At 41.5% G+C, this 25,791-nt stretch overlaps 1 protein-coding gene across 1 annotated transcript; it reads right to left on the reverse strand.

The window, feature by feature from the left end:
* Nucleotides 1-297: 297 nt before the first annotated feature.
* On the reverse strand, nt 298-23,202 carry LOC126974172 (squamous cell carcinoma antigen recognized by T-cells 3-like). Its single transcript, XM_050821610.1, has 17 exons — nt 22,989-23,202; nt 22,640-22,761; nt 21,774-21,949; nt 20,979-21,150; nt 20,616-20,766; nt 18,892-18,968; nt 18,714-18,819; nt 17,259-17,468; nt 15,136-15,309; nt 14,546-14,657; nt 14,260-14,480; nt 8,621-8,885; nt 7,314-7,416; nt 6,582-6,702; nt 3,628-3,860; nt 2,117-2,305; nt 298-1,051 (listed from the first exon to the last, which is right to left on the reverse strand). Exons 1-17 carry the CDS (start codon nt 23,091-23,093, stop codon nt 916-918), a joined length of 2,673 nt encoding a protein of 890 aa, XP_050677567.1. The 5' UTR covers nt 23,094-23,202; the 3' UTR covers nt 298-915.
* Between the last annotated feature and the right edge of the window lie 2,589 nt (nt 23,203-25,791).

Below are 25,791 nucleotides of genomic sequence, written 5' to 3' on the forward strand. Positions count from 1 at the left end.
CAGTTATACTATATTCCTCATAAGCATTCACTCACAGAATACCTCAAACAAAAAGTAAGCTACACTGGTTAAAAAAAGGAAGCTTAGATTACAGGTATATCGTCAAGATAAATTTAAGTCTTGCGCTATCAATGACTGAGAAAGGAATGAAGCGTAATAGGAAAGCGATAAGAAGTTATAGATGCAGTAATAGTTACTAAGAAGAGAATACTGAAGTGATTTAGTAATGTACAGAGACGAAACAAAAATAAGGCTAATGTCAATTGAAGTACTGAGATAGTTCGACACACCGCGATTAGATCGGAGGTGTACTGAAAACGGGCAACTTATAAGAGCTGAAAAGTGAGGACTTATATTAAGGAGTTGATGCAAGCGGATCTTATAAACATATATTACGTAAAAAATAAAATTTATATGTTAAAAAGTACCTATGTCTCCAACCCGGAGTATAAATAATATGATACATATTACATACATGCATGAAGATAGCTGGAACCAAACACTTTTATAATTTACTATCAGATACATCCGCGAATCTAGATGTGCCCGCCAGGATAACAGATTAGAGACAGTAATGCTAAATAAAATTTCCAAGAATTTCCCTAAAATATGGAACGCTCACGTAGGGATTTCACGAGAGTCGGTTTTCTCACACTTGCAGTTGTGGGCATTGATCGATACTAAGCACTCACCTATACGAAACATTGATAAGAAAGTAACATTATTTAATAAGACGCAGAAGACTATTCTTTAACGACCTGTAACTAAACTACTTGGTGAATGAAATGTCTTCAACTATTCGAATATTGCGCAATCATTGCAAAATCCCCGTAAGACTCCAAATATATCTTTTATAATAAAATATACCACTAACGTTTAAGATTACCCAGAATTCCTTCTCTGTTAAACATTTTTTCAGTTTTTGAGCAGCAAACTCCGAAAGTCACTGTTGCTGAGTGGTCTTTTTTCTTGTCCGTTCGTCTGTCCGTTGGCGCTTGTCGATGGCTTTTGTAAAACGCTCGGGATGAAACTGCTTAGCTGTGTTCGTCTCCTGAAAAAAAAATCAAATACATTCTTTCGATATATCTCTTATTTTTATGCACGCGGTAATGCGGAATTTTTCAAAACCTAACCAAAAACTATGCAAACGCAGCTCACATTTGTTATATCGTTCAATCGCCAATCGCGCATCCGTTTACTCGAAAGCCCAGTCATCAGTTTAATGTTACAGACGTATAGTTGCGGCTGGAACACATTCCACAGCTCCGCAACTTCGCAAGCTTCACAAGTACAACTCGAATAGCACGTGGTTATTCATTGGTATTTAAAGTTTTTAAGCGTTAGGGGCAAATCGTGTAGCGCTGTACAAAATCGGTTGAGTTAGTTAAAAGGGAACGCACCAGAATCGTTCTAGAAGGTCTGTCTTAATAACTGCAACGAAGACGATTATTAATCAGGTTTGAACGTGCGTTATGACACAACTGATCAGCGCTATTTGTAGAGATCCAGGCATCAGATAAGAGAAACAAACATCCATTTCCATTGTCCATCTCTACTAATTTACTTGCAGTACTCCCTGGCCTGATGAGAAATCCAGCTCATTGTCGCAATCAAAGAAAAAGAAACAGAAATAAGGAGATCCGTAGGAGAACCAAACTCCCCGACATAGCACAAATGATTGCGAAACTGAAGTGGCATTGGCCAGGGCAAATAGTTCGATGGACGGATGTCCAGTGGGGCAGAAAAGTACTAGAATGGCGACCATGTACCGGAAGTCGCAGTGTTGGTAGGCACAAGATAGACGGACGATCTGGTCAAGATCGTCGGATGTACGTTGGGAGAGGGCAGCGCAGTACCAATCGTCGTGGAGATCTTTGGGAACGCATTTGTCCAGCAGTGGACGTCTTCCGGCTGGTGATTATGATTATGATGATACGCAAGCAATGCCGGAGGGATAAAGGTGACATAATCTTACATAATACAGATACCAAAACTAAATTTTAATCTATTGCCGGAATATAAGGCGGAAACAACTCTATTAAAAAATATTTTATATTTAACAGCTTTAATCGCTAGGCAAAATAGGTCAAACGTTCTGTTACTGCGTTTGACTCACATTCCCCCGCCGGCGTCACGTTTGGGCTGCCCGAGCGCCACCTTGTCGCCATCCTTCCTGGGTGGCGCGCTGATGGCCACGTCAATCTTCCGCTCTCCCACCATCAGACCATTCGACTTCTCCAGAGCCTGCGACGCGGACTGCTCGTCTTCGTACTCAATGTACGCTAGACCCTTTGGTTTGCCATCTCTGAAAATTTTTAATCAAACTTACAAATGGGCAAATAGAGTAATGCGGTCTTTCATGTAATATTTAAAATAGTAGTATAATGATGAACCACTGTCGTGTCGATATTCCGGTCTAGGTCTACTCGCAGAATTGACAAACCTAAATATTATCTGTGGTATGTCGATCTTAAGTGTCAAAGTGAAAACATAGTTTAGGCGCTAAGGACCACCCCAGACTCTGCGCCACTAATTTGCTATCATTTACACAAAATATAAATATTCTAAAATTATGTAATGAATATAATATGACCACTTTAAATTGAATAAATAATAAAAAACTTGCGGATAATTAAATGTAAAAAAAAGTAACTCGGGTCGAGTTACTTTTTTTTGTCTCGTGGACTTCCTATTTCTCAGGCGGCCATTTGCATTACTTTCTACGCATAAACGATCAACAAAATGACTTAAATTACTTGGTAGTAAAAAAATCCTGTTAAGTAGTAAATCAAATATAATTATTTTAGTAATATTTATTAAGTATGTGTACTGTATGGCAAATAAATCTATACAACTTGAAACGATAACAGCAACGACAGCCTAGAAGGTGTCGTTGAGATTATCGTAAATGTGACGTTTGATAAATTGTCAAATTTGAATATTGGTCTCTGACATTTTCAACAAAGAGTAGAGTTAGGAGCGATGATATCGAAAAATGTTTCGTTCGTTCAATCATCGTTTCGACATTGAATACGATGTAACTAAGAGTAGGATTCGACACGACTAATGCCACGATATATCTAATATCGATTTTAGGAGTAGGCCCCCAGACTCGAATACGAAAGGTCGCGGGTCCCGCATCGTTCATAAAATTTTGTTTTCAGTTTTATTTGTGTAATTAATCCCAGAAGTGAGTGACTTTAAAAACATAACAAATTGTTTAGATTTGCAAAAGCGACACCTCAAGTCAATTTCCTCATATGAAAATATTGGGGTTAAGCAGGTTATAAACTGTAAAGTAGATCCTGTAGATGAAGCCACAACCTGAGAGTTAAACAAAACATACACGATTTTATTATCGATACGCCACTCGAACGGTTGGCTCAGTTGGAACGAGCGCTCGCACGGAACGCGAGAGGTCATGGGTTCGAGTCCCGCATCGTTCATAAAATTTTGTTATCAGTTTTATTTGCATAATTAATCCCAGTAGTATCACTTTAAAAACATAACAAATTGTTTAGATTTATTTTGTGTTAATTGCTGTATTTCTAAATCTGGTATCCAGGCAGATAATTAAATGACCAAATATTATGAATATCCATTTCAACTACTATTACTTGCACTCACTTAAAGGTGACAACTCTGACGTCCTTCAGCGCGCCGTACTTGTCAAATATCTCGGTGAGCGCCTCCTTGGTGCAGTGCGAGTAGGGCAGGTTCTTCACAAACAACTTATTGTTCTCGGTCTCCGTGGAGTACTTGAACGACTGGCTGTGTTTCGTGGCTGAATATCGGGACAAGAACATCGGCCTGCCGTTCAGCGGGGCCCTGTCGTGTTTGAGTGCCGCTTCTACTGCTTGCTGCCCAATCAAAAGATATAATTCAACTGTTATGTTCAAATATAACTACAGGAATATAAGACAGTCCATCTTAAGGTGAAGTCTTTTTACACGGATCTTTATCGCATTTCACTATGCCTTAGTGGTTTTGTAATATGCTACGACTAGGATCATTTCGTCAATGTTATTATATTATATTTTACAACGAGTGCTCAAAACGAACCATTTTTAACCGAGACTTTTAGCAGCCCGAGCTGAAGGCCAGGGCTGATAGTAATGTCGAGGATAAAAAGGTTTTGTGGACGTGTTATAAACTCTGCTTTTCATTTCGATTGCGAGGAAATAAAATAGTAGTATAACATGGACATTTTTAACAATTTTAGCAAATTTAAAGAAATTAATAAACGCACGAAAAAACAAGAAGTTTCCCGCCGCTTTTTTTAATCTTACGACATTTATATTAGGCTTGGGCTCCAGACCTATACAGCCTACTATTTAATTAATTTGGTAATATAATATATATTTTATATATTAATTCATTAAATAACCTACCGTATTTTAATTTAAATTTTAATATATTTTATGTCTTAAAAACACACGAGGCAAATAAATTAAAGTAAATATTAAAAAATAACAAATTCTATCTCTGATCTTTTTATTGTGTTTGGCTGTATGGCTCATTTTCTTTGCCTAAATATAGATACATTTATGAGTAGATACGTTGTTGCACTTGTGCACAAAAATCGATTATGTGCAGCCTATATAGTGCACAAATAAGCAATTTCAGAGCAAAATATTTTTTGGTAATTTTTATCCTTTGTTCATCCATACACTGGCTCACCACTCTAAGTTGAGTAGAGTAAGCTATAGATAATAATAGCTGTTCTTATTATGCAGGTAGGAATACCTACCCAACAACATATTATTTAGTCAATGCTCCTATATATTATATAGTAGTTCTAAAACGACTGATATGCATTATATGACTCTCTCATAGAAGTGTGTAGAGATAATGGGACCTACAGAGCCCACTGTTCACTTCTCTATTTCCTTCCAATCTTTTTAATAGAAGGAACCTGCAGATGGCCTCCCTGATCATCATCGTCGATGCGTCATCGCACTGGGGATTAACAAACTCGTCAAGATTGTCAATATGTAGTATGGAAAGGCAGGAATAAGGTCACATAGCTCTACGAATACTTCCCATCATAGATTTAGCAGAAGGTCCATAATAAGGAAGTGTTTCTACATAACGCCAAAGAAGGAAAACTAAGTCCCTCGATATCTAGATATTCTCACCACTTCTTCCCAACTTCGATGTAGCTAAATGGTCACATCCATTAAATGATAATTGTCAATTAATAAAGTCAGTTTTCAAACATACACACAATATAAGAGATAACAACTTTATAAACAGCAAACAAACAAAAATATTTTTCATTTCTCACATTCGGGAAGTAATGTTGTCTTGATCTGATTATCGGGTGGAAAATGCTGCTTCCCCGCATAGAGAGGGAAAAACTCATACAAATTACTTCCAACCTAAGGGCCGGAATGAACTTTGAAAATGGAACTGTTGTCAGCTGTGAAGAGTTTTATGTAAAAACAAACTAATTAAAAAAAATGCTGCGGTCATGTGACTTTCTAAACAGCCAGTGTTAACATAGCGTAATCTTCTTGGAGCGGAATAGCCGCAACAATTACGAGGTGAATTCCATATTTAAAATTTAAAAAGTCGACATAAATTGTCCTAATTTGACAACTAATTTTAAATAGGTACTACTAATATTATTATATATTATCAATAAATAGTTTAGATAAACAACTACTTTTATCTTCCTCATATTCCAAATGAAAAGTAAAGTGCTTAACACGGGTAAAAGAATCAATTCCTACTCGGACTATAGCCGCGCTTGCTACGCTCGGGCGTCTAAATAGGTACCTCGGGTATTGATTCTTTCAACAACAATCTACTATTTATATCGTAGGTAAATTGCATTACACTAATTGAAATATGTAATTTTTTTCCTACAGCACGTTCGGAAGGCAGATATCCTTAGATAAGAACGAACAAGAAACTCTAAGGTTCCTCTTTTCAAAGTATTACAGATTCTTATTTTCAATTTAATTTTACAAATCATTTCTATTACAATATATTATAACATACTTTGCATGTCAATTGACGAAACATATTGGATTATCAATAATATTATGTTAACATCTAAGTACAATATGATAGTGATTTTCATTATTATAACACTAGAAATAAGGGATTGCTTGTAACTAATTCTAGTAGGCTTCATAAGGTACATAATAGCTTTAAGGGTAAATGTATACACTTCTACAATAAAGTCCCAGCCACTGTTCAGGCATCTATAAATAAATTTAAATGTTTTATAAAAAAAATGGCTCTGTCGTAAATCCTATTACTCCACTGCTGAATATCTAAATGATCGGACAGCCTGGGACTAGATTGTGATTATTTTATAGCGATAGAAATGACTGTACAATATTGTATATTTTTATTGAAAAGAGCGCAAAAAAAAGAATGCTGGGAGAGTTTCTTGCGCCGCTTCTTCTCTCTCAGAGCGCCATTTGTTTCCGAAGCGGTAGTAGTATCTAGTAGTATAAGAAATGACATCAAAAAGAATTCTAAAGGAATCAATTTTGAGAAAATAAATGCCTTTTATGCCTTTTAATGTTTCTTGCAAATAAAATTTCATTTCATTTCAACACACTTACAGGGACGTCATATTGGCAGTAGCAAATTGATCCACCGAATGCCTTGACGCCGGCCCTTACTCTCAGCGATACAATTTTTCCAAACTCTGATAGTTTCTCTCTCAAGCATTTTTCGTCCACTCTGTAATTAACATTTTAAATTTAATAAGCCCGACGACCAGTGTGTGCCTAGCCAACAACTGGTTCATTATGGGTACCGTATTTCTGCCGTGAAGCAGTAATGTGTAAGCATTATTGTGTTTCGGTCTGAAGGGCGCTGTAGCTGTAGTGAAATTACTGGGCAAATGAGACTTAACATCTTGTCTCAAGGTGACAAGCGCAATTGTAGTGCTACTCAGAATTTTCGGGGTCAGACAAGAATCCTGAGTGGCACTGCGTTGTAATGGGCAGGGCATATCAATTACCATTAGCTGAGCGTCTCCTCCCTTATTTTCATAAAAAAAAATCAAGTCCTCATTTTTTGTAGTTCAGAGTTTTCGAGCATGGTATGAGGAATGAAAGCAGACTACACGAGTCATAAATGAAAGCTTTTTAAACCTAGCATTATGGGTGAAGTCAGAGAAACAGTGTAGTTGCGGTTAATTTTGACATGATTGGGTGAATAAAATTTATATGTTCCTCATCTTTATATATATATATATGATTCTTCTGTACGTGTGTTGACAGTTAGCTCCTACTAAACCGCTGGACCGATTTGAATGATATAAAAAAAAAATAACGTGTCATACTTACTTGAAATCTAGATTGCTGACAAAGAGTGTGCATTCCTCTCGAGTGGCGAGTCGGCGAGCGCTCGGATCAATGTCTGTGCGCTGTCGTTTATGATCCACACCGTCTGGTGAAAGAGTTATCTTTATTACAAAGATGCAAAATAAAATAAATTATTTTATCACATTAATGTATTGTCATCGGTTATCGATATATCTACGAAGTTTGGACGAAATCTGGCCGTTAAAATTGGGTCAAAATCACACCCAAATGAGTCGGTTACAAACAAACATACTGTTACGTGCACACAAACCAGTAAAAGATCCACTCAAAGATCAAAGACAACATGAAAGCCCCTACTCAATACTAGATGGCGTTAAAGGAACTACTGTGGAACTATATAGTATAGTCTCGAAAACCGGGTATATGCACGAACTTTCTAGAATCATTAAAGCCGGTCGATCACATTCGCGCGACTCAGGTACGTTCTAGAAAGAAACTTCTGGAATGGTCTGGGACTCGTCTCGGCCCATATAAATAGCCGCAGGGAGGCAAGCCAGTTCAGATCAGTTTGAGCTACCTTCGAGGCGACTACGAAGTGAACACTAGTAATCTAGAGTGATACCAGTGAAACCTACGGCTTGGCTACGACCTAGGACATCGTTAGGGCTTAGTGTTTGGACCTAGTGCTTTATGTTGGACCTAGCGCTAGTGAATAGTCTTCAAAAGACTCCGCAGGTCTTTCTCTCCAAATCCTTCGAACCCTAACATGTAACAATACATACAAGTGAAGCTAATAGAAGGCGTATAAAAAACTGAATAAGAGCAACGTGTATCTATTAATAAGTGTTCTGTACGGCTAAAAGAAAAAGTATTTATTTATTTTATTAATGGGAACCCTTCTACGATCACTCTGTTGTCTGTTTGTCCATCCTTGTTTCTCAGGAATATGTAGAAGTTACATAGACATTAACACCAAATTCCTCTGTGGTGCTTTGAATATTATAAAAAAGATAAACTTACAAAATATCAAATCGCAGTATGTTAACAATCAAGTCAATCAAACTCTATAGGGTACCAACTGAAATTTCTAGGTCATAACATCAATTTCAAAGAATTATCAATGTTGTCATTTTTAAACACTTTTTTTATACAACACAACGACTATTATGCGGTTTTGTTTATATGAGTTCATTATAAAGGGTTCATTAAATAAACCGGGAATGATCGATTTTTTCTCCTAGTTTCATAAGATGTTGACATATTATTATGGGAACATTAAAACGGTGTTCATTGGAGTAACTTCGAACAAACTTGTATAATGTTTTTACCATTGTCAGCTTCATCGTGAGGTCTCTTCAGACCACTGTCACTATCATGGTGCTTGTGTTCCACATCCATTTCGGTATCTTTGTCCCTCTTCCTCTTCACCTCTGCACCATCAATAGCACTGTCACTTTTCCTTTTCCCTTTATTTGCTTTAAGCTCTTTTTCTCTCCTCTTCTGATCCATTTTGCCTTTTTTATTTTTCTGCTTCTGACCTGTCATTTTGTCTTTCATTGCCTGATAGTTTTCGCGCCACTCTTTAACTTTGGCCTGTGTAAAAATATTATGTTTTCAATCTATGTTATTATTACGAAAATGTATATATATATGTATATTATATTATGAGGAAGATGTATTCTTTTGTTATTATGAGGAAGATGTATATTTTTGTGAAAAAATGTCCTTATCACTATCATCAATCACGGCTGTGACGCAGGGCCTCAATTTGCCAGGCCCGTGACGAATTACGTCCTTACGGTGCAGCTCCCGCAGTGGTCCCCTGGCACCATCAATGACCTCACCTGACACAAGTGGGTACATTCGAGCGCGGTGGTCAGCTCGCCGTAGTCCCGCTCGTAGTTGGTCCAGAGCGCCGCGAGTGCGGGCGGGTAGTCTCGCACGCTCGCCGGTGCAGCTCCCGCAGTCGTCCCCTGGCACCATCAATGACCTCACCTGACACAAGTGGGTACATTCGAGCGCGGTGGTCAGCTCGCCGTAGTCCCGCTCGTAGTTGGTCCAGAGCGCCGCGAGTGCGGGCGGGTAGTCTCGCACGCTCGCCGGTGCAGCTCCCGCAGTCGTCCCCTGGCACCATCAATGACCTCACCTGACACAAGTGGGTACATTCGAGCGCGGTGGTCAGCTCGCCGTAGTCCCGCTCGTAGTTGGTCCAGAGCGCCGCGAGTGCGGGCGGGTAGTCTCGCACGCTCGCCGGTGCAGCTCCCGCAGTCGTCCCCTGGCACCATCAATGACCTCACCTGACACAAGTGGGTACATTCGAGCGCGGTGGTCAGCTCGCCGTAGTCCCGCTCGTAGTTGGTCCAGAGCGCCGCGAGTGCGGGCGGGTAGTCTCGCACGCTCGCCGGTGCAGCTCCCGCAGTCGTCCCCTGGCACCATCAATGACCTCACCTGACACAAGTGGGTACATTCGAGCGCGGTGGTCAGCTCGCCGTAGTCCCGCTCGTAGTTGGTCCAGAGCGCCGCGAGTGCGGGCGGGTAGTCTCGCACGCTCGCCGGTGCAGCTCCCGCAGTCGTCCCCTGGCACCATCAATGACCTCACCTGACACAAGTGGGTACATTCGAGCGCGGTGGTCAGCTCGCCGTAGTCCCGCTCGTAGTTGGTCCAGAGCGCCGCGAGTGCGGGCGGGTAGTCTCGCACGCTCGCCGGTGCAGCTCCCGCAGTCGTCCCCTGGCACCATCAATGACCTCACCTGACACAAGTGGGTACATTCGAGCGCGGTGGTCAGCTCGCCGTAGTCCCGCTCGTAGTTGGTCCAGAGCGCCGCGAGTGCGGGCGGGTAGTCTCGCACGCTCGCCGGTGCAGCTCCCGCAGTCGTCCCCTGGCACCATCAATGACCTCACCTGACACAAGTGGGTACATTCGAGCGCGGTGGTCAGCTCGCCGTAGTCCCGCTCGTAGTTGGTCCAGAGCGCCGCGAGTGCGGGCGGGTAGTCTCGCACGCTCGCCGGTGCAGCTCCCGCAGTCGTCCCCTGGCACCATCAATGACCTCACCTGACACAAGTGGGTACATTCGAGCGCGGTGGTCAGCTCGCCGTAGTCCCGCTCGTAGTTGGTCCAGAGCGCCGCGAGTGCGGGCGGGTAGTCTCGCACGCTCGCCGGTGCAGCTCCCGCAGTCGTCCCCTGGCACCATCAATGACCTCACCTGACACAAGTGGGTACATTCGAGCGCGGTGGTCAGCTCGCCGTAGTCCCGCTCGTAGTTGGTCCAGAGCGCCGCGAGTGCGGGCGGGTAGTCTCGCACGCTCGCCGGTGCAGCTCCCGCAGTCGTCCCCTGGCACCATCAATGACCTCACCTGACACAAGTGGGTACATTCGAGCGCGGTGGTCAGCTCGCCGTAGTCCCGCTCGTAGTTGGTCCAGAGCGCCGCGAGTGCGGGCGGGTAGTCTCGCACGCTCGCCGATGCAGCTCCCGCAGTCGTCCCCTGGCACCATCAATGACCTCACCTGACACAAGTGGGTACATTCGAAGCTCGCCGTAGTCCCGCTCGTAGTTGGTCCAGAGCGCCGCGAGTGCGGGCGGGTAGTCTCGCACGCTCGCCGGTGCAGCTCCCGCAGTCGTCCCCTGGCACCATCAATGACCTCACCTGACACAAGTGGGTACATTCGAGCGCGGTGGTCAGCTCGCCGTAGTCCCGCTCGTAGTTGGTCCAGAGCGCCGCGAGTGCGGGCGGGTAGTCTCGCACGCTCGCCGGTGCAGCTCCCGCAGTCGTCCCCTGGCACCATCAATGACCTCACCTGACACAAGTGGGTACATTCGAGCGCGGTGGTCAGCTCGCCATAGTCCCGCTCGTAGTTGGTCCAGAGCGCCGCGAGTGCGGGCGGGTAGTCTCGCACGCTCGCCGGTGCAGCTCCCGCAGTCGTCCCCTGGCACCATCAATGACCTCACCTGACACAAGTGGGTACATTCGAGCGCGGTGGTCAGCTCGCCGTAGTCCCGCTCGTAGTTGGTCCAGAGCGCCGCGAGTGCGGGTGGGTAGTCTCGCACGCTCGCCGGTGCAGCTCCCGCAGTCGTCCCCTGGCACCATCAATGACCTCACCTGACACAAGTGGGTACATTCGAGCGCGGTGGTCAGCTCGCCGTAGTCCCGCTCGTAGTTGGTCCAGAGCGCCGCGAGTGCGGGCGGGTAGTCTCGCACGCTCGCCGGTGCAGCTCCCGCAGTCGTCCCCTGGCACCATCAATGACCTCACCTGACACAAGTGGGTACATTCGAGCGCGGTGGGCAGCTCGCCGTAGTCCCGCTCGTAGTTGGTCCAGCGCGCCGCGAGTGCGGGCGGGTAGTCTCGCACGCTCGCCGGTGCAGCTCCCGCAGTGGTCCCCTGGCACCATCAATGACCTCACCTGACACAAGTGGGTACATTCGAGCGCGGTGGTCAGCTCGCCGTAGTCCCGCTCGTAGTTGGTCCAGAGCGCCGCGAGTGCGGGCGGGTAGTCTTGCACGCTCGCCGGTGCAGCTCCCGCAGTCGTCCCCTGGCACCATCAATGACCTCACCTGACACAAGTGGGTACATTCGAGCGCGGTGCTCAGCTCGCCGTAGTCCCGCTCGTAGTTGGTCCAGAGCGCCGCGAGTGCGGGCGGGTAGTCTCGCACGCTCGCCGGTGCAGCTCCCGCAGTGGTCCCCTGGCACCATCAATGACCTCACCTGACACAAGTGGGTACATTCGAGCGCGGTGGTCAGCTCGCCGTAGTCCCGCTCGTAGTTGGTCCAGAGCGCCGCGAGTGCGGGCGGGTAGTCTCGCACGCTCGCCGGTGCAGCTCCCGCAGTCGTCCCCTGGCACCATCAATGACCTCACCTGACACAAGTGGGTACATTCGAGCGCGGTGGTCAGCTCGCCGTAGTCCCGCTCGTAGTTGGTCCAGAGCGCCGCGAGTGCGGGCGGGTAGTCTCGCACGCTCGCCGGTGCAGCTCCCGCAGTCGTCCCCTGGCACCATCAATGACCTCACCTGACACAAGTGGGTACATTCGAGCGCGGTGGTCAGCTCGCCGTAGTCCCGCTCGTAGTTGGTCCAGAGCGCCGCGAGTGCGGGCGGGTAGTCTCGCACGCTCGCCGGTGCAGCTACCGCAGTCGTCCCCTGGCACCATCAATGACCTCACCTGACACAAGTGGGTACATTCGAGCGCGGTGGTCAGCTCGCCGTAGTCCCGCTCGTAGTTGGTCCAGAGCGCCGCGAGTGCGGGCGGGTAGTCTCGCACGCTCGCCGGTGCAGCTCCCGCAGTGGTCCCCTGGCACCATCAATGACCTCACCTGACACAAGTGGGTACATTCGAGCGCGGTGGTCAGCTCGCCGTAGTCCCGCTCGTAGTTGGTCCAGAGCGCCGCGAGTGCGGGTGGGTAGTCTCGCACGCTCGCCGGTGCAGCTCCCGCAGTCGTCCCCTGGCACCATCAATGACCTCACCTGACACAAGTGGGTACATTCGAGCGCGGTGGTCAGCTCGCCGTAGTCCCGCTCGTAGTTGGTCCAGAGCGCCGCGAGTGCGGGCGGGTAGTCTCGCACGCTCGCCGGTGCAGCTCCCGCAGTCGTCCCCTGGCACCATCAATGACCTCACCTGACACAAGTGGGTACATTCGAGCGCGGTGGTCAGCTCGCCGTAGTCCCGCTCGTAGTTGGTCCAGAGCGCCGCGAGTGCGGGCGGGTAGTCTCGCACGCTCGCCGGTGCAGCTCCCGCAGTCGTCCCCTGGCACCATCAATGACCTCACCTGACACAAGTGGGTACATTCGAGCGCGGTGGTCAGCTCGCCGTAGTCCCGCTCGTAGTTGGTCCAGAGCGCCGCGAGTGCGGGCGGGTAGTCTCGCACGCTCGCCGGTGCAGCTCCCGCAGTCGTCCCCTGGCACCATCAATGACCTCACCTGACACAAGTGGGTACATTCGAGCGCGGTGGTCAGCTCGCCGTAGTCCCGCTCGTAGTTGGTCCAGAGCGCCGCGAGTGCGGGCGGGTAGTCTCGCACGCTCGCCGGTGCAGCTCCCGCAGTCGTCCCCTGGCACCATCAATGACCTCACCTGACACAAGTGGGTACATTCGAGCGCGGTGGTCAGCTCGCCGTAGTCCCGCTCGTAGTTGGTCCAGAGCGCCGCGAGTGCGGGCGGGTAGTCTCGCACGCTCGCCGGTGCAGCTCCCGCAGTCGTCCCCTGGCACCATCAATGACCTCACCTGACACAAGTGGGTACATTCGAGCGCGGTGGTCAGCTCGCCGTAGTCCCGCTCGTAGTTGGTCCAGAGCGCCGCGAGTGCGGGCGGGTAGTCTCGCACGCTCGCCGGTGCAGCTCCCGCAGTCGTCCCCTGGCACCATCAATGACCTCACCTGACACAAGTGGGTACATTCGAGCGCGGTGGTCAGCTCGCCGTAGTCCCGCTCGTAGTTGGTCCAGAGCGCCGCGAGTGCGGGCGGGTAGTCTCGCACGCTCGCCGGTGCAGCTCCCGCAGTCGTCCCCTGGCACCATCAATGACCTCACCTGACACAAGTGGGTACATTCGAGCGCGGTGGTCAGCTCGCCGTAGTCCCGCTCGTAGTTGGTCCAGAGCGCCGCGAGTGCGGGCGGGTAGTCTCGCACGCTCGCCGGTGCAGCTCCCGCAGTCGTCCCCTGGCACCATCAATGACCTCACCTGACACAAGTGGGTACATTCGAGCGCGGTGGTCAGCTCGCCGTAGTCCCGCTCGTAGTTGGTCCAGAGCGCCGCGAGTGCGGGCGGGTAGTCTCGCACGCTCGCCGGTGCAGCTCCCGCAGTCGTCCCCTGGCACCATCAATGACCTCACCTGACACAAGTGGGTACATTCGAGCGCGGTGGTCAGCTCGCCGTAGTCCCGCTCGTAGTTGGTCCAGAGCGCCGCGAGTGCGGGCGGGTAGTCTCGCACGCTCGCCGGTGCAGCTCCCGCAGTCGTCCCCTGGCACCATCAATGACCTCACCTGACACAAGTGGGTACATTCGAGCGCGCTGGTCAGCTCGCCGTAGTCCCGCTCGTAGTTGGTCCAGAGCGCCGCGAGTGCGGGCGGGTAGTCTCGCACACTCCGCAGCGCTCGCCGGTGCAACTCCCGCAGTCGCCTCTCGTTCGCCGGAGGCTCCCGGCTACTCTCCAAGTTTATCAACGCCTCCCAATACTTCGACAGAGTTTTATTTTCGCCATACTCTAAAAATAGATTTGACTAAGTATTTTTAACAACACTTTAAATTAACTAAAGAATGTGTGCTTACTAAATATTTCTTCGAATATCTCCTTCCCTTGTTTGGGATCCTTCATTCTTTTGTATTCAAGGCGGGCCCAAAACAGTGGAACTTCACAATCATTTGATTCTTCTCCCCATGCCTATTGGTCAAATGCAAGTGTTTATAAATATTTACGTTGTACAATATAAAGAGATGTGATTGAGCTACAAAATACATGATAGTAAATTATGTTCTAGCGACTTAACTTCAAATTGTGATTACGTATTATCATTATTCAGTTGGAAATGAGAAACTTTTAAGACTTTTAAATAAAATATATAAATCATAAGATAATCATAATATAAATCATAATAAATTACTCATTTAGCTATGTTAAATGATAATAAGCTATATTAAGAACAACTGCCTCTTTGATCTCTTTTCTTCTATGTTTGTATGTATGTGTGTAAATAATTGTGGTTGCTTGTGTTGGGTGTGTACTACAAAAACTTGCGTAAATGTTTTTAGATCATTTACTTAATTTTTTACTTAATTCATGGCACATGTAAATGTTTAGCGTACTATGACATAAGATTGGTTTACTACTGCTCACATAGTCCAAAAACAACAAGCCTTACCTCTGCGAGGGAGTCCCAAGCAAGTCTGAAAGTTTTTCGAAGTCTCTCTACATCCGGTTCATTATCGAAGGCAGTCCGTCGTCTTGTGAACTCTAAGTATCCCAGCCAAAGTGACTCAGCATCTTTATATGTCTCCATTCCTTTCGATAGTGCCTTTTCGAATATTGTTTTTACCTACAATATAACTTATTATAGACAAAATAAAATATATGCAAAAAAATGTCTTGAATAATGAAACAATAGAAGTTGCAAATAATAAAAAACGTAATTTACCGTAGAATGGGGTGTTAGGGGCTTGCGGGGTGACACGGGACATCAAAATTGTGAGCGAAACTTTTCGAAATATTTAGTTGATTGTTAATAAATTGATTTTAAATATTTAAATTGAGGCAGAAGTCCCCTATCCTCATTTTTACGGATATAACATTTGTTTGGTGGGACGTCGCGCTCGACACAGATTTAATTGAAACCTTACTAGTAAGAATTTACGGCAATGAAGTCACGCACAATTTTTATTTTAATAAATTGGGTAATATTTTGTTCTACGCACTAGCAACACCAAGTATCTACGACGAGTTTGTGTTATTGCTTACAATATCAACACAATGACCTATGAAGTTCAAAAAAATTTAATATAAGCTGCCGGAACAAAATCTATTAAAATATAATCAGGTCCTAACAAGAAAAAAATATTGATAATTGGTTTTAAAGTTTCTAATTGTCCCTAATCACCCCATTTTACCCAGTACGTGTAAAACTTAAATATATTATTAATCTTTATACCTTTCTGTACTTCTCTGTGTAAACTTTCACTGTATAAAAATTTACATTTATATCACATCCCATATAAATAAATATACATTTACCTACATGATTATTCCTATATTCACGATATTCCGTGGAATGGCTGAATGTGGAGTATCTAATTGGTATATTTGGTAACGTTAAATAGAAGAATTAGACACAATATAATCAAACAGATGTGGTGAGTAGAAATGGGGATATTAAGATAAGCATTTAAGGGGCAGTTATTAAGAAGCGGCAGTTATTAAGAAGGCAGTTATTAGATAGAAACTAGTGGTCTGTCTAACCCCAAAGGCAGTTATAGAAGCTACAAGTTAAAATGGGTAATATATATATATAGTAAATATACTTATACACGCAAAATAACGTGTAATGAAATAATAGTTATTTATGAAACTGTTGTGTAATAAGGGGTATTAAAACGCGAATGTGGGAGTGATAATTGAATGTGATTATAGTATCACATGATTGTTTTAGTACCTAATTATCAACAGTTGCATACAAGACTTTTATACATATATGAACCCTCTATAAAAGATTCTGAAACAGTTAGCTTACTGCTAACATTAAAATAGAAAGTCCTAGTAACCATTACATCATCCAAACGACTGTTGTAATGTAAACGGATGATATAATGTTGTAATGAATTTCATTACAACACTCGTTTGGATGATGTAATAGTTATTTATGCAACTGTTGTGTAATAAGGGGTATTAAAACACGAATGTGGGTTTATCTACACCCAGAACATGAATCCCCTTAAAGGTTCTGAAACAGTTAGCTTACTGCTAACATTAAAGCAGCTAGTCCTAGTAGTAACCTAATATCATCCATTACTGATTATATACAAATAAACTAAGTATTAATTAAATAATTATTTATTTTAGTAGTAATTTACATTTTGTATTGTGAAATTATTAAAATTCACTTTAATATTATGTTCTTTTGCAGCGTTCAAATATCTGGCAGTGTGCTGTCAAAATTTGAATCACTCATTTTTTGTTAACAAAGCAACAACGGCGGGGATTCGAATAATCTACTTTTATTTTACGGCGCGCGACCTTCTGGTAGTGTAGAACGCGCGTATATTAAAATGTTCCTTTTTTGAAAATCATACAGATACCACGCACCGAGCAATAAGAATGTGGCTGTCTGTTGAAACTATTTGCCATATTAAAAAACAAAGAAGTGTTATGAAATTCAGTACAACATTACAACACTTGTTTGGATGATGTAATGGTTATTAGGACATTGGGTATTTTAGGGGGTATTTATTTATGTATTTTGGGTATTTAGATAAATTTTCTTATATTAGGTACCTCATCAAAATCCTTTCCCTCATGCTCAGTCTGTTGCATTTTAAGGACCCAAAATGTCGCTTTTGTGGAGCATCTACGAACACATGCGTTTAATATCCTGCCAACAGTTTCTCTGGAGGAAGTTCGTTGGACGTATCGCGCGAACGACTGTAATAAATCGTGCGCTTTCTCACTAATGAGACAGTCTGTTGTTGCCCGGTCATACAGCACCTGTAATACACATAATTAATATTGAATTAAGATGTGTTACTAAATCCCTATTATAATATATAATAATATCTAATAATAATATTGACACACTCTTACACAAATTATCTTGCCCCAAACTAGGCATAGTCTGTACTCGGATATAAACATCCATATTCATCATATAAATGATTGCACCTACCGGGATTCCTCCAGCTTAGTAGTCAGGGTCACTAGCCATTCACCTATATTGGTAGTCATGTATGCATAAACATCATATAATTCTTTTTTATGGATGAGAAGGACAAACAAGTGTTCCTGTCACCTGATGTTAAGTGATCACCAACACCCACATTAATTTGTAACACCAGACTAATCACATGAGCGTTGCTGGCTTTTTAACTATGAAGTATCATCCTGGAAACATCGCACAAGGGGGTTTCCACAGCTTCGTTGTATGTGGTAGAAAGATCCTTGAAAACCACATTGTGGATGAATGCTACACATCCTGATGATGGAGGTCATGATGTCCTAATATAATTTTAATCCAATCACTGTTCCATTTGAGTAGTCTGTTCATGCTTGAGTTTGGACTTTATTAATATAATGTGGATGGAGTGTAGGTAAAAGTTGACCCGACTATATTTCATGATCAACTCATGGTTGCAGACCCTTGTAAGAGAGTATAATAGGGTTGGTGGAAAGTGAGAGGAGCCAATAAATATGTCAGACCATTATAAATGGAACCCTTGAATAAGTGGTGCAGTCATATGTTTCTATGCTAAACATATAATATGTCTGATGTTTCTGAACAATCTCAACAATGATACAGAAATCAACATCTTTAAAGGAAGAAGTTTTCTTGCACTAGATGCTTGCTGGATGGGAACTACAATGGCACCCTTGTCTAGCTTGAACTGAATTGTGTTTCAGTGAAGGTCTCTGTACCTATAAAAATTACAGGGCTAATGAGACTTAACATTTAATGTCCCATACAGCAAATGTCATGCCACTCAGAATTTTGGGAAGAAAATCCAGAATCCTGAGTGGAACTGCATCACGATCCAGTGCCACTCAGGATGTGTCATGCATATGGGCAGGTAATATCACTTACCTTAAGATTAATGTTTTGCTGGTCTTGACAATTTTTCTAATAACAAAGTCATTATAAATCATACACAAACGCCAAATGGTAGAGTGATTGCGGCATACATAACACAATTTTTTAACAATTATCTAGAGGGCTAACATCATATAAAGATTTCTCACCCTGAGTATCGCATGACAATCACAATCCGAATACTTCTCCTGCTGCGAGAGGTCCTTTACAACATCAATGTACTCCTGATATATTTTACATTTCTCCTCAACATCACTACAAACAGAAACACGGCATTAACACTTAGATATATTATAATAATTCAATACTCAGCATGTAAAAACTTACTCAATTGTTAACAATTTGTCTTCATACGGTGTAATCTTTTGCATATAATCCATTGCTGTTTCGTGTTGCTTTCTTATCTAAAAGTATAAATTTACTCACATAAACTTAATATTCATTTCTTTTATGTTAAGAAGTGACAAGCCACAAGACTTATGTTTACCTGGTACCCTGCCTACTATGATGCAGTGCCACTCCCCAATATTTAACAGCACCCGATTGTATTCACCACCTTAAGATATAATTTAATTGCCCTATTTACTATGGCACTCTTTAAACTGAAAAACAAACTGGTTGCACAATACTATTTTGTGTCAGAAATAGGCACAACTAACCCACTGGCATTGATTTTAGTTAAAATTAAGATTGTACAGAATTTTACTTAAACAAGAACATATTTTCACTTGATTGATTAATATCATTAGAATATTCTACATAAAAAGTGTTAAGAATAATTTCCAGAGATCCCAGGTGAAAGAATTACATATTAATTACAACTTGACTACTCCATGAGAAAAAGGACCCTGATCGACAGGCCAACAACAAATCATTCTTTTAAGAGTAACCATCTTCTTCTCTTCTCTAACCATCTTCATTTTCTGCATATCAATGATATTTTGGACACCTCCAACATACATTGCTATGCAAACGACATCACTGGTGATGCCGTATACATGGGCCATGCAGGTCTCTCTCGGGAAAACGTCGACCAGTGCCGGGAGAAACTTGTGTCTTCTATCGAGTACTCTCTCGAGAAGGTCGCGGAATGGGGTAAATTGAACCTTGTCCAATTTAACCCCCAGAAGACTCAAGTTTGCGCATTTACCACTGAAAAACCCCATTTGCCGTATCACCGCTCTTTGATAACACTTCCCTTAAAGCCGCCTAGTATCGGAATCTGAATCTCGAGCGATTGCCAATTCCGTGGCCATCTGGAGGGCAAAGCCAAATTGGCTTCGAAGAAGCTGGGCGTCATCAATAGAGCACGGCAATACTTCAAGCCGGCCCACATTCTAGTGCTCTATTTGTAGAGCGCAGGTCCGGCCACACATGGAGTATTGCTGTCATCTCTGGTCTGGCGCACCACAGAATCAACTCGATCCATTTGACCGCGTGCAACGCAGAGCAGCTCGAATTGTCGGGGACCCAGTGCTCTGTGAACGGCTGGATCACTTGGCGTTGAGGAGAGACGTCGCTTCTATCAATTTCACCTTCGCACGACACGCCACAAGTTAGGATATCATCCCCACCATCTGGATGTGTGGCCGTCCTCCACAGTGTGGTTTTCAAGGAGCTTTCTTCCACGTACTACAAAACTGGAATGAGCTTCCTTGTGCGGTGTTTCCGGGCCGATACTACATGGGTACCTTCAAAAAAAGCACGTACTCCTTCCTTCAAGACCGGCAACACTCTTTTGAATCCTCTGGTGTTGCAAGAGAACGTAGGCGGCGGTGATCACTTAACACCAGGTGACCCGCATGCTCACTTGTCCTCCTATTCCATAAAAAAAATCTAGGGTTTCATGCCCGTTCACAGTAGTAGTGCTACTAATACTCTGCTGTCCATCCATCAATCCATCTGTCAGCAGGCTGTATCTTATAAAGAGCAATAGTAAGGCAGCTGAATGGCTGTAGATTACTAGTGCCTTCTACTATGGAATTCCAATTGTACAATCCGACTGACACTTGACAATTTTATAACAGCTATGTAAAATAATAAATAAATACCTTATCAACATAGTCTTGGTCGTACAGCTCCAGAGCCAATTCCTGCAATGGTTGCCAAGCTAAATTTCCCCTCAACAATGGCCGAGTTACTGTTTCCTCAAGACACCACAATAACTTCTTCTTTTGGTTTTTGTATTCCGGATCACCTTCACTTCACACATTGTAAAAAAATCAATGATTTTTAAGCAATCCTAAGTAATAACAGCAAATTTAATTATTTACAGCCACAAGCCTATCTTTATCATGGATGATGGTGAAATAAAGCTAGCGGTGATAAAAGACAAAGATTGATGTACAAGTTATATTATTATTATATTAACTTGACAATTAACAATAAAATTGCCAAATTAGTTGTTGACTCACGTCATTGATTCCAAATGTGCTTTTTCCATTTCGAACCTTGCATCCCAAAACACTTTGCCTGACAATGGATCTGCGCCAGCTCTCTTCAAGATCTCCTCCAACTGGTTACGAACACTATTTGCATCACCAGCTGATAATGACCATGAACACCATTCACTTAATATCTCTATAGCTGAAAAACAAAAAATTACCAGTCAGAACAATTTGCGTAAAGTATGTACAAGAACCTGACCGATTAGTATTAATATAAATTATAAAATGTAAAGGAAAACATTCCACATATTGTTGAATGCTAAATTGAATTATTGTTGTTCAAAAGCTGTTACCAAAGAAACTGTGTTAGCAGATTTCCTACAGAAACTACAACATATTATATTCTAACTTCAGATTAATTCTGCAATTCTAAACAAGAATGTTCGCATGCTCTTTCACATGGGTTCAAAATTGCACGCTGGGAGCCGCAAATAATGACCGGTGTTCAATGGTTGGTGTAAAGATTATGTCACATGAGTATTTTTGAAGCAGGTAAAATTTTTTTATTAGTTTCTCAAAACTTTCTGACTTAATGCCAAATTTATCTCTGATGTTGGAGGAGAAATGTGGTGGTGATCACTTATATCAGTTGGCCTATATTCTTGTTTGTTTGTGAATAGTTTATATATTTAGATAATGTAGAATCGTTTTTATTTTCATATAATTAAAAATATATAAAAATTCCACATCTATGACAATCTTGTGAAATATAAATATTGACCCTTCATCATTTTCATATAAAACATAGCTAAGTATACTCACAGTAACAATCAAGCGTAGCCAACTTAAATAGATCAACAATTTGTTGACGGGATTCTTCAGAATGTGCAATTGACACCTCCGTTTGAATCCGCAGGAGCCAATGCTCAGGTTTTAGTATTGTCAATTGTTGGAGTCTATCAAAAGCAGCCCGCCAGCGATCGAGTTCTGACAAACCCCTACATCACATCATAAAAAAATAAAACTTAAAAACATTTTTATTATATAAGATATATAATAATATACAAGCTAACTTTAACCAACTTTCAGTAATTAATGTAAGCCACCTAGAAAAGCTTATGAGATGTTTACGGTTGTATATTTAAATTGCATAATTCAAATTGTTTAATGAGCCGTGTCTATTTAGTGTTTCAATCAAAACAATTGGATTTTAACTGAACTGAAAAATCTCAAAAAATAGTTATTAAATATCTAAACTTACAGTTAAAAAATCAACATTCTTGTAAGACAGATGGGTATAACCACTTGTCTTGGAACATTTTTGATTTTTATTGAATGTCAGCAGGCAAAATTACAAATCATGATTTTATAATTATACTTGGGCAACAGGATGTTATTATAATATGTTTGTTTTCTAGTCACAAATGTTTATATTGTCTAAGAATTATAATATTATTGTCTGGCATCTAAAGTACAAGCTATGCCTAGTTTGAGTTTAGATAAATTCTGTGAAAGTGTATTAATTATTAATAATATTTCAAATAACACTCAAAAGCTGAACCACAAATTAAAATAATATTACAAAATATTCAGATTTGTGAATATTCTCATTTAATCCATAGGAATATTCCAACCTGAGCATTAATGTTACAGGGAATAAGGTGTGCTTGCTACCTATATCCACTCACCATAATGCTTGAATTAAATTAATATGGTCCTCATATTCAAACAATCCTTCCTCAAATTTTCTTTCCAGATCTGCAACTTTCTTTTCTAATGCCACATTATCATCCTCATCGTCATCGTCATCCTGAAATGATATATTTTTAGTAGTTGTTAATAATTTTTTATACTTGGTTAAACAAGCAGCTATTTTAAATTGGAACTACAATTATTATCGTCGTAAAATCAAGTTGTTCCATACATAAAATTATAAATACAAAACATGTTTTTCAATAGAGTAAATCAAATGTCTTTTTAAGTATGGAAAAATTAGCAATATAAGATCAAAATTGATGAAATAATACGATTCTTGACCTCCGAATCATCTGAATCTTGATCGCCTTCGTCCTCCTCAACAACCACTTCGATTTCATTTTCCTCTTCCGATGCATTCCTGGATTCATCTTCAACCACAGCCATGATTCTTTTTGTTGTTGGATTTTATGAACTAAGTTACAACAAATACAAAACCACAAATACAAACAATTTTTTATTTATATTTTGTAAAATAGTATTAATGGCGCCTGTCAAAAAGGAACCACAGAATAGATATGAGTATTAATATTTATTATACTGGACCACAGGATACGGATGGACTATGTCCACAGACAATATCTAATTTCCGACTAGTTTTTCTACCGTTCGTTAGATTCATATAATATCATGAGTTCATACCAATTCATAATACATACAGATAGTAGGTTTTGATAGCTACACTAACTTACAAAGATTGATCTAGAGAGGTCATAAATATTTCGTATTCGAAAAACTGGCGGCTAGGCCATCCCGATCTACAATATAGTATATACATTGTTGGTAGAACTATTTTTTTAGCTAGGCTTCTATAATTTATTAAGGTACCTACTTCAACTAACAGATGGCGCTACATGACCTTCCCAGATTCTCGATAGTGATTGAACACTATTTCCTTTAAACAAAATGATGTGTAATGTAGTATTCACATCCCTTTCTCTCCGTCTCGTTTGTCAGAATGACACAGATTAAAGGACGCGATGAGCATACAGTCAGAAATGAAAACTATAGATATATAGCTCTTTTTTTAAGGACCAGTGAACAATGATTAGCAATATTGTGTTGTGTATACAGAAAGTAACCGCCTGTGAAGGGGAACGGCTTACAAGAACGTGAACAATTACAAACTAGTGCTATTTACATGGTATGACAGAAGTATTGTTAACTAGTGATAATTTGATGCTTATTTACACCGCAAAATTGTAAAAGCTAATATTTTTCAGCTTTATCTTACACGAAATAATGAAAGAGAATTGACACCAGTGGTAGCAAGAGAGAGATATGAAGAATTTTACAAACCAAATACTTAAGTCGAATGAATCATTTCCTTGAGGCTGATATATATTTCACCACAAAAGGATTTAAGTAAACGTTTAAAAATTCATGCACAAAAAGTATGATAAAACTTTTTTAACATTAAAAGTATTGAAATCTCTTTAAAATTTCAATATATTTAGTCAAATTGACAGACAAAAGTCCAATTTAGCCACATTTGTAATTTGACAAAAGCTGTCATACAAAATTATGTTGACGTCTGCTTACACTACTTAATATACAAAAAAGATACCCTGGAAAAGATGTAGTCTTAAGATAAAGTTTAATTCAAATTGAAATATTTAAATTCGATTTTTTTATCTCTTATTGAAAGTTAATATTTACTACCTGTAAGCGCGGGGCCCGTAGCAAATTCTTTCAATTAGCCTTTATCAATTATATTTAAAAGTATAGATAGGTTATGTTGACAACATTCGGTGTTCGAAAATGATACACTAACGCACACATGAATAATTTAACATTGCAATAGCACACTACATTACAATTACACGTCAAAGAAGGATAGTAAATGCAGTTATCGCAAGCGAAAAAGAGATAACTCTTATTTGCTAATTGCTTCGTATTTGTATAGAGAAAATACAGTTAATTCATCAGATATAATTTTTACCGTACACCGTTTTATGCCTAAATTACGATTCATTCTTGAAGTATGGCTATAAAGTAGTAAAACTGCATTGAAATTAGGTACATAATGTGTCATTGATTTTATAAAAAAACAATTTAATATTTATTACTAGCTGACCCGGCAGACTTAAAGAGTAAATATGTTCCTTGCTTCGTACTGCCTCAATGCCTCAATAAAAGACCTAAATTGTTGTATAACATAAACTTAAAACAAACAAAAGGAATATTTTTTAAGTGTTACTACCCGTATTTTAAGGAATTTTATTTATTACCTCCTAAGAAAGTTAGAAAGATATAAAAATTCTAAATAGTTATTCATTTTAAACTAAGTATTATCTTTATTTGATTTCTGAAGGACGCACGGGGGACACATTAAAGAAAATCAAAATTGTTGTTTTTATTCAATTCCGAGTATTTTCATATTTATTCAACCTTTTAAACATTTTCTGGACTTCCACAAATACTGCAAGACTAAAATTAGCCAAATCGGTCCAGCCTTTTTTGAGTTTTAGCGAGACTAACGAACAGCAATTCATTTTTATATATATATATATATAGATAATATATAGCCACATTGATGATATAAATTATTTATACATAAAATAATGAAGAACATACAGACACCAAAACAAAACCGACAGGTACCTTATATTATTATGTAAGGGTCCCATTTTTACAATTTTACTAACGACGGCTCCCAAAATGTTTTAAGATTACAATTTTTTTTTTGTATCTTATATTATTTATGAATGTCTTTTTGTTGAGGATTTATTACAATAAAGTAATGGGAGAAAAAGAAAATGATCCATTGATTTTTCTGCAGTTAGCAAGGGATATACTGAAAGGGACAGTGTTACTGAAAAAACTCCTACGGAAACAATTAATAGCACTCACCGTCTACATCCGCTACCTACCCTAAAACTTGTTTTAGTAGTTTGATAGTTCAGCTACCTATATACGCACTTGTTTATTAAACATTACATTCACTGCAACAATTACTTTTTTACATACTTTCCTAAAATATTCTACCTCGATCATATTACAACAGACAGCATCAATATTTTGTCATTTCTGTACGTTAATCTATGATCGGCTTGGCGGCGATCGGCGTTGCCATGGCAACATA

Source organism: Leptidea sinapis, chromosome 31 (genome assembly GCF_905404315.1).
Source record: "Leptidea sinapis chromosome 31, ilLepSina1.1, whole genome shotgun sequence".
Classification (NCBI taxonomy): domain Eukaryota; kingdom Metazoa; phylum Arthropoda; class Insecta; order Lepidoptera; family Pieridae; genus Leptidea; species Leptidea sinapis.